This window comes from Crocodylus porosus, unplaced genomic scaffold, assembly GCF_001723895.1.
Source record: "Crocodylus porosus isolate Cpor-Errol unplaced genomic scaffold, CroPor_comp1, whole genome shotgun sequence".
Lineage (NCBI taxonomy): Eukaryota > Metazoa > Chordata > Crocodylia > Crocodylidae > Crocodylus > Crocodylus porosus.
This window is the reverse complement of record NW_017728886.1, coordinates 1111305-1121067: the sequence shown is the minus strand read 5'-3', so window position 1 is coordinate 1121067 and position 9763 is coordinate 1111305. Positions and strand designations below refer to the sequence as shown.

At 48.6% G+C, this 9763-nt stretch overlaps 1 protein-coding gene across 1 annotated transcript in view; it reads right to left on the bottom strand.

Moving 5' to 3' along the window:
* ELP6 (elongator acetyltransferase complex subunit 6) overlaps nucleotides 1-9763 on the bottom strand; it is a 51424-nt gene that overhangs the window by 16254 nt on the left and 25407 nt on the right. Inside the window, exons 2-3 of the mRNA XM_019538961.1 lie at nucleotides 6112-6213; nucleotides 3499-3569 (exon numbers count right to left, since the gene is read on the bottom strand). Coding sequence (XP_019394506.1) covers nucleotides 3499-3569; nucleotides 6112-6213 — 173 coding nt within the window. The remainder of the gene's footprint in view (nucleotides 1-3498; nucleotides 3570-6111; nucleotides 6214-9763) is intronic.

Here is a 9763-nt window from a genome sequence, read left to right as displayed (position 1 = left end):
CTATACTAAAAATCAAACCTCTACTATAACATATTTTAATTTTATTTAAAAAAATAATGTTTGTCCTGATTTACGTGTGTGTGAGTAGTGGATAGAGAGGCAATTGTATAATCTCTCAAAATAAAGACCTACTCTTGTATATTGTGCATGTGGGGTGGAAGTGTGTGTGTAGAGGGGGTGTGGGGGAGTGTGCGTGGGGGTATGCATGTGTGGGGGGTTGTGGGGGGAGTGTGGATATGCACGTGTCAGTGGGGGTGGGGGTTGCCTGCACACTAGGTGCCAGGAGTCAGCAGGGGTGGAGGTGGGTTGGGGGGCAGGCAGAGTGGGGGTAGAAGGCAGCTAGAGCTGGGGCCCCACACGCTGGGCAGGATCTGCCTGGCTGCAGCTTCCCCCGCACCCGAAGTGGAGCAGCAGCAGGAGGAGATGCCACTGGAGGCTGGGGGAGCTGAGCAGTATCTGGGCAGCTACGGCTTGGCCCCATGCAGAGTGCCACGGGGGCAGCCATGGGCTGGATCCAATCAATTGGTGGGTTGGATTCGGCCATTGGCTGGATTCTGCCTACCCCGGTCTAACAGGATGCTTTTGCCTCAAGGTGCACACAGCCATGAGTTTACCAGCAAGGCTGCAAAGTGCCAAGAACTCTTCCCGGTCCCACCAGCCACAGGGCCAAGCAGACTCCAGAGGCTGGCAAGGAAAACCTAGCTTGCAGTGGTATTTCCCTGCTGCCATCCTGCTGGGAATGCAAAGGTAAAACCTTTATGTGAAACCCTGCCATCTTACTGAGGAAATGCCATTTCCCTCGCACCAGGTCTGAGCTCGCAGCCCACATATCCCAGACTAAAATGCAGAAAGGGGGTGCTAAAGAAGTAAAGTGTGGTCACCTGATAAAGCACCAAAACCCAATCCACCAGCACCTGCTTCTTCCAGACACCTGAAATCTTGAGAGACAGTGTCTGGGACCTTCTGTTTAAGCAAAACTAGAGGAAGGTGGAACAGCACAATGGTTTCCTCTTTTTTCTTGGAAAAATCAGCTGAATAGGAAGACTGAGAGCTACAGAATCTGGCCTCTGTTACTTACGTGTAGAGCGCGGGGACATCCCTTACCCAGCATGTGCCTCAGGTTCCCCATCTATAAAATTTGCATACTTCTTGCCCGCTTCCCCAGGGCACTGTGAGACAATTCACTGGTGTTTGCAAAGTGCTCGATTATCCTCACATAAAAGTTGATCAAAGTCTGGCTACATTACTCTGATTTGATAAAGTCTTCTAGCTCGCTGTTAACACAAGTTCCCCAGAACGACTGTGTTGCATCATCACAATCTCACCCGGCCACCAGGGGCTTAGATATGGACTTTCATTGCAATAAAATAATGCGGAGAGATCTAGAAACCTGGCAAAGCAGTACTCACTACAGCTGTGATGCCAGTCAGGGCTTGTTGTGGGCATACAAGCACACCAGGAGCTGGAGAGACCATGATTTAAGAGGGAAAATTAAGAGAGCTCTAAATTAGCATAGTGTAGCTAAGAATCAGCTAACAAGGAAAGAAAAATGGCCTGTGAACACCCATGAACATCAGTGGAGCCAGAGGGGGGTGTTGGGAACCTGCAAAGGGCAATTCGCATTGCACCATTCTCACTTTTCTTCTCTCAAAAAAGAGTCCTCCTGGTCTGACCCCACCATACAGACAGTTGTCAGACACCTGTGCAGCAGTTGTGTCCTTGCTTACATGGCAGCAGTTAACATCTGTTTTGCTGCCTTCAGAACCATGGAAAGCAGATCATCTAAACCAGTGGGTTTCCACCTTGTTAGACTCAAGGACCTTTGGAAAATGCCAGCTCTCAGTTCTAGTATTTTTCTGGAGTAAAAAAAAAAAAACAACTTTTTTTCTGGAGTCAAAACAACTCTTCTTTTTCAAAGAACTCAGAACAACCACAGCAGGCAGAATGGTTTTAACACACTGGATTCTTATTTGAAATCTCAGGGTTTATCTTGTGAATCATAGAATCACAGACTGTGAGGGTTGCAAGGGACCTCAGGAGGTCACATCTACTCCAACCCCTTGCTTCAAGCAGGACCAGCCCCAACTCCATCATCCCAGCCAAGGCTTTGTCAAGCTGGGTCTTCAACACCTCCAAGGATGGAGATTGCACCACCTCTCTGGGTAACCTGTTCCAGTGCTTTACTACCTTCCTTGTGAGAAAAGTCTTCCTAATATCCAACCTCAACTTTCCTTGCTGCAGTTTGAGCCCATTGCTCCTTGTTCTGTCATCTGCCCCACTGAGAACAGTCCAGCTCCATCCTCTTGGCAACCCCCTGCAGGAAGCTGAAGGCTGCTATTCAATCCCCCTCAGTCATCGCTTCTGCAGACTAAGTCAACCCAGTTCCCTCAGCGTCTCCTCACAAGTCACGTGCTCCAGTCCCTGAACCATTTTTGTTGCCCTCCACTGGACTCTGGAAAGGATCTCAAGGCACTGAGAATCACTGATATAAGCAGTCCTGAAAAACCCATCAGGCTCCAACATATAGGGTCAAACTGAACCTCGGAGTTGACGGATGCAACCCCACTGAGGATCAGGGAGCTGCACCCGTTGACCCCAGCAAGGTGTACATCTAGCCTCCTCTTAAAGACCCCCAGTGTAGGAGCCAGCACCACTTCCCTTGGAAGTTGGTTCCCGATCCCAGCCGCCCTGACCGTGAAGTAGTAGTTACGGATGTCTAATCTAAATCTCCTCTCCAACAACTTGTGGCCGTTATTCCTTGTTATGCCAGGGGGCACTAGGGGAAACAGTGTCTCTCCCAAACTCTTCTGGTCCCCACTAGTGAGTTTATAGACAGTCACCAGGTCCCCCCTCAGCCTTCGCTTGTGAAGGTTGAACAGGTTCAGGTCCCGCGTCTCTCACTGTAGGGTCTGCCCTGTTGTCCTCGGATCATGTGGGTGGCCTCCTCTGGACCCTCTCCATGCTGTCCACATCCCTCCTGAAGTGGGGCGCACAGAACTGGACACAGGACTCCAGCTGATGCTAGCTCTTTGTGCCATTCACACATTCCTCTCCAAAGACAACAGGGCTTAGACACCTCAACACCCAAAGAGCAAAGCCTGGAATAGAAGAGGGCCAAGTGGCAAGTCTACTCTCTGATGGAAAGGAGCAGGTCAAGAACGCTCAATCCAGTGCCGTGACAAGTCTTCCACTCCCTCCCAAACAAGTTTAACAGGCCCAACGCTCCCCAGAATCAGGGCCATGCAAAGCAAAGGGCTATGATCGATGGCTTCTGGGAGGCCTGAAGAAAAATTCATACCTCGAGAATATCACATGCATGGTTTCAGGAGAAGGCAGCGGGAGACAAGTTGAGATATCCATGAAAAAGAGGTGATGCTGCCCTCTAGCGGTTGTAGCCTCCTCAGGTCATAAGCCCTAATACTGCTGCTCAGGCATGGACTGTCACACTTCATCCAGAGCCACCCCACCGTTATCATCATTAGACTCCAAGAGACTTACCAGCTTTTGTGCTACGACGTTATAGTGACTGAATGACTGGATCAGGCCCACAAAACAGACTTTACAGCCAGCTGGGAAATAACAAAAAACACATTGTCACTGTGATCATGCACACACATATCATCATCGAAGTGTTTCCAATGCAGCAAAAGCAAAGGAAAAAATTAGATGCCTAAAGCCTATCAAAAGAGGCCTGAGGGAGGGTGAAGAGGCTGCAAAGAGCCTTGTACCATCTGCTGGAGTGTGGCTGCAGAGTTCAGATGGGTTTAAAACATTTAAGGAGATTTTTGCCTAGTAAAGAATTTTTAAAAATGGCTTAAAGAGAGAGACACTTCCCTTTCTTCCCCCTAACTCTGCTGCTGGGAGAATCCTTGGCATTTCTACTAGTGGACAGTCTGTCCAAACAGGAGCTTTGAAATAAAGACAGTGGCGCACACTGTCTTTTCCGATGAAGTGCTAATAGCTCTTGGACTCTCTAGTTTGGCTCTTCTGGGGCACACACACACGGGCCTCATTTAAAGCTCGTCACGACAGATTTGATAATAAATGAGAAACTGTAATAAATTAAAGTCTTATGAAGGTGACAGACAAATGCAGGTTTGGGATGACAAGGGAATCCAAAAACATTGCAGCAGCCATCAGAAATGCCATCTTCAAGTTTGGGAGTGCATGGAGTTAGTTCTCCCCACCTGAGATGGTGAGGAGCTACCAGAAAGCAGTTTGCTATCATCCCACAAAGTGTGCATCCTGCCATGCCAGATGCATATGGCAAGATGTTCAGTTTCTGGGAATAGAAATAAAATTCCTCAGACCCAAAACATGTCATGGTTCAAGTCAAACCATGTCCCAGCGCTGCCATGACCAATCCCAACAAGCAGCTCATTGGCAGCATTGGCCCTGGTCCTTCCCAGGGTCTAGACACACATGCCACACTTGTTATTAAAGGAGGTATATAATCCAACCACAAAGATGTTCCACATCATATGCAACTCTCCATTATATCTGGAACATCTCTGTGGCTTGTTTGCCATTTGATGGCCCTATAACTGGTCGGAATGTGTGGCATGCTGCAATTTATTTCTGGTTTCTGGTCAGGATTGAAGGGTACTGATACATAATTCCTACCAATGCAAGTGTTCGTATAGCACCCAGCACAGTTAAAGGTTGAGTAACTTCTTTATCTGCATCACTGCTGAAGTTAACAAGAGAACAACATGTGGTGCAATAACTGTCTATCACTGGTGAACCTCCAACAGCCAAGGTGAGGCCGTAGTGCTGGGCAGGAGCACGGTCAGAAGAAAGGGGCAAGAAAGCCAGAGTGTAAAGTCTGCACAACCCCAAGGTCAAGATGCACTTCTGTGGCCCTTATTTTCGAAACACTCAGCAAGTGCAACAAGAGTTTGGTGAGATCTGCCCTTCAGCAACATGCCTGCAACCGTACTGTCTCAGAGCAAGCTACATAGCCGCGCAGGCTGAGAAAGCCAGTCCCCATAGTCACACTGCACATAACCACATGGCCAATGTACTGAGCCAGCCAGCAGCCTGCTCCAATACCCTGCCCTACCCACCCCATGCTACCTCCTGAATGGAAGTATATAGTGACATTGGCTCTGCACCACAGATCAGCTCACCAGCCTTGCCTCCAGATCAGATCACCTGTGAGGACCAGTGGGCGCATCTATACAAGACACTTCAAGGCACATTAGCCTAAATTTAAGGCATATTAGGGAGTGCATCTACACATGCACGCCCATAATGTGCTTTAAAAATTGTGATTTTGGGCTAATCATGCCTAAATTTGATTCCTACAAATGCAGGTATCAAATTTAAGTGTGAATAGTTAAGGTGCATTAACGCACATGCAGACGCGGTAATGTGCATTAACGCTGTGTGCGGGGACTGACTTGGGACTAACTTTAGTGTTAATGCATTAATACACTTTAACGCCTGCATGTGTCGACATCTGCTCAAACCTGCTTAATGCGCATTAAATTTATGCACACTTAAATGCACATGTAGACATGCCCAGTGTGGTGCATTTGAATATGCTGCTGTCTGAAGTCCCAGAGGTGTGCCTATGAAAGCAATGCAGAGATTTACCATAGGCTTACAGCTTTGTCACAAGAGGTCTGGAAGAATCCAGGGATCTCCACAGTATTTAAAACAATTCAATTAGACCAACCTTATCAGACAAAATATTAGCAGAAGGAACCACCAGAGGAGGGAAAGCCTAAGTCATCTTGTTTCTGTATAAAAAGGGAATTTGGGTACCCCAGGCTATTATAGCATAAAAGGGAGCATGGTGGATGATGGCACTGATATCTACACACCTTCCAGCCCCAAGGAGTCAGAGGGTTTTACAGCATTCACCTACCTGTGCAGCATTCCTGCTGGCAAAGCAGTACCTGACTTTGCAGAGTGAAAAACCAAACCCCAGAGAGATTACATGCCCTGGGAGTAGACAAGAGCCAATGAATGCCAATCCCCACTCTCCCACTAATCACAAGCTGCCACTGCTGCTTTACCCCACTGACAGGCCTCACTTGTGAGAGAACCTCCATCCAAAGGGAGAGAAATTGTAAGTCCTTTGTTGTATTCCACCTCCTCACCTACCTTTGAGGTAGAAAGAGAGGAAGTGGTGCACCAGAAAGCTGCCATCTGTCCTGGTGTCCCGCAGCAGGGTGAATCTCCCCTGAAAGACATGGAACAAAAGAGCTTAAAGAGGAGACCCCACAACTGTTGCAGCAGATCAGATGGTGATCAAAGATATCAGAAAGAAAGACACACACACGTAGGTCCCACATATTCCATAAATTCTCATGCAATAGGGAAGTCATAGTTAATTCGCAATGGGGATTCTTTGTGCAGGATGATCAGGATCAGAAGGTGCTAAGAGGTCTCAGATTGTACTAGAGTTCTGCCAAGTGCAAGAAACATGGCTCAACCTTGCCTAGCACAACTTTAAGGTTTCCTACCATTGGCCAATAACACAAAGGAGAGCCCAAGCTGCTGCTACAAGCTGATTTCAGCTGGAAAACTGAAGGCCTTGTCCATTCAGCTGTCACTAGCAATTTTCCCATCAGGGCTTGCTCCTGAGCTGTGGAAGGCAGTGTAAGGGAAGGGGCAGGGCTTGACTTCAGTGGAAACCGGGTTGTGTGGACATCCATGTGACACCTCACACTGGTATCAATGGTGACTTGCTCCCGAGTTAAGTCTTGGCAGAAATCAGGAGAAATTTCACACTGGAATCTGTCACATCACATTCACATGGTCATACCTGTGCTCCAAAGCAGACTGGTGGTCCTCCAGCCCCCTTCCCATGCCGCTCGGTGCCCTTCTCCAGTGGACCAGCCTTTATCTGTGCAGAATCTACTGCCCTGAGGTCGTAGTGACCAACTATCACCTCCTGGTTTCCATGTTGTATACAGCCAGGTCCTATCTCTGTGCACCCACATAAACCAGGAGTCACCCATCTAACAAGCACATCTACCAGCTCTTCCTACCTAAAAAACATAAACCCGCCGCCATGCTTCCAACTTGACTTGGGCAGAGGTGTGGAACCTCCTCATCCCCTGGAGGAGATGGAGTTCAGGAAGCCTTGGGGTCCAGACACAGAAATGACAGCAGACTGTAGGAAAGTGCCATGGCAATAGCCAATGGGTGACAACTGGGATGCTGGGCAGCACCATACCAAAGCCAAGGATAAGAGGATGGCTTGAGAGAGCAAAAAGGCTAAAAAGAAACCCCCCAGGCCTCCAGCAGCACTCCCACAACCTGCCCACAGTACAAGGAGTTGGATGGGACCCTAAAGAGGATTCCAGCCCGGACTTGGACTTCAGTCAAGGGCCAAGACCCAGACACTCCACCCACAAAAGCATGCCTCACAGGCGAGAGCCTGAATGAGGCCCACACAAGCCAACGTGGACACGCATGTCCCCAACTTTCCTGCTCCGCAGGTTCTCAGGCTGCCAGCAGCACTGCAAAGGAGACTAGTAAGCACTGCTGCACTTGTCTTTGTCATAGGTGACTGGTATCACGCACTGAGATGTACCAGCAATGCGTGTCTGCTCCCAAGGCTGGACAGCATTGTCATGGGTGGCTGAGTGAGCACCTTTTCCAAGTTCTGCTCCCCGTGCCCCAAGTTACAACATCTCTCCGCATGCTCAACGGGGTGCAAACGGCCACTGCAAACTGTGCATGCTAGCTACAGCATGCTCATGACCTTCTGGACACTGCCACTTCCTCCCCTGGGACTCTCTCCCACCCTTCTGATGGAACCAATTGGTTTCTTGTGCCACATACTCAAAAAACAGCCACAATGCCACTGTCAGCTTCTTATGGATCAGCCTACTGCTCCAACTCTGCCCCTCACAACCGTGCCTATCCCAGAGGGCACCTGCTCGCCTTGCATTTGTGCTGGCTACCAACAAGAACGTGCAGATCTGCCGTTAAGTTTATGGGGAGCTGAACATCCTACAGCTCTGTTACAAAGCAAGTACCGCATTTCAGTCGTGCTGGAAATGAATCCAGTTCATCAGTGCGGGCTTGTTATCCACATAAATCTCATCACGGCACTTGTTTTTCAGTAACTGCTTAGCAAGCCCTTTTTAAATCAACACGAATCTTCAAAAGGGCTTTTTGCTGATTGAAGAAATGCACTGGCAGGCTTCACTTTTTTTTTTTAATCTACTCAAAGAAACACACAGCAGCATTAAGCCACTAGAAGCAGGCAACATCTCACAATGAACAAAGCAAGTTCCCTGGAGGCCTAAAACGTATTGCAGAGCAACGTTAATGACACGGCTAACGTTGATCATGTCATGCAAAATGGGACCCTGCCACCACAAGGCAGAGCTGCCTTGATCCGAGCTCTCAAACAGGCAGCAATACCCTGCAGCCAGGCAGGACGGTAGAAGGGACCATTCTGGTGAGTGACAGTGGGCGTGTCTACATATGCACATTTAATGTACATTAGCACATTAAGGTGTATTAAGGGCGTGTCTACACGTGTGTGCCCTTAATGCACCTTAAAAATGGTGATTTAAAGCTATTAAAGCCTAAATTTGATACCTGCATAAACCAAGTATCAAAATTATGCATGAATAGCTAAATCACATTAACAAACATGTAGATGCACTAATGAGCATTAACTTGATGTGTGTTCATTGACTTGAGACTAACTTTAGTCCCAAGTCATTCTACACACCTGCATTAATGCACATTAACAAGTGCACATGTAGATGAGCACCTAAATTGCCTTATGTGCACTAGGTTAGCGCACATTAAGCTTAGGCATGGGTAAAAACATGTGTAGACACGCCCAGTAGCACATATCTGGCTGGGCTCTCCCTTGCCGCTGGAAATAGCAGCTGTCTGTACAGCAGACATATGTGGCAATCAAAAAACTGCCATAAAAAACATAGTTGGGGTGGGCAATTAATCCCCGTAGCCCATCGCAACCACTGCTAGCAGGGTGTTATTAGCAGCCTGGAAACTGAGGAGCTCCCATCCATTTCATGGCTGCTGCTAAGAGTCGAGGTGCTCTGAGCAATATTGCAGGCGCTGCAGAAAGCGGAAGGCTGAAGCTCTGGCAGGAATTAGCTGCTTAAGTCAGCTTACAGGGTGACTTTAAGACGAAAATTGACAGGATCTGCCAATCAGCTAGTGCCACTTGCACTATTAATTGGCTACCCACCCCACCCGCGGACATCTTTGCTGGCTGGTGCTGTATTTCCTTGCGGTTTTGTCTCAAGGATCAGGAAGGAGAAGGATCTAGGGAACTACAGACCAGTCAGCTTCACCTCAGTCCCCGGAAAAATTATGGCACAGATCCTCAAGGAATCCATTTCTAAGCACTTGAAGGAGAAGGTGATTAGAAACAGTCAGCATGGATTCACCAGGGGCAAGTCGTGCCTGTCCAAACCATCTATGATGACATGACTGCTTCTGTGGATGTGGGGAGACCAGTGCATGTGGTGTACCTTGATTTCAGCAAGGGTTTTGATGCAGTCTCCCACAACATTTTTGCAAGCAAGCTGAGGAAGAACGGGCTGGATGAATGGATTGTAAGGTGGATAGCAAACTGGCTGGAGCATCAGGCTCAGACTGCCTGCCTCTGAATGGGGCCGTGCGCTTCGGCCACCGGGACAAAAGGTGCCGACGGTGCGGCTACGCGGCGGAGACCCTCCCCCACGTGCTGTGCAGCTGCAGGCCGCACGCCAGAGCCTGGCAGCTGCGCCACAACGCTGTCCAGGACCGCTTGGTG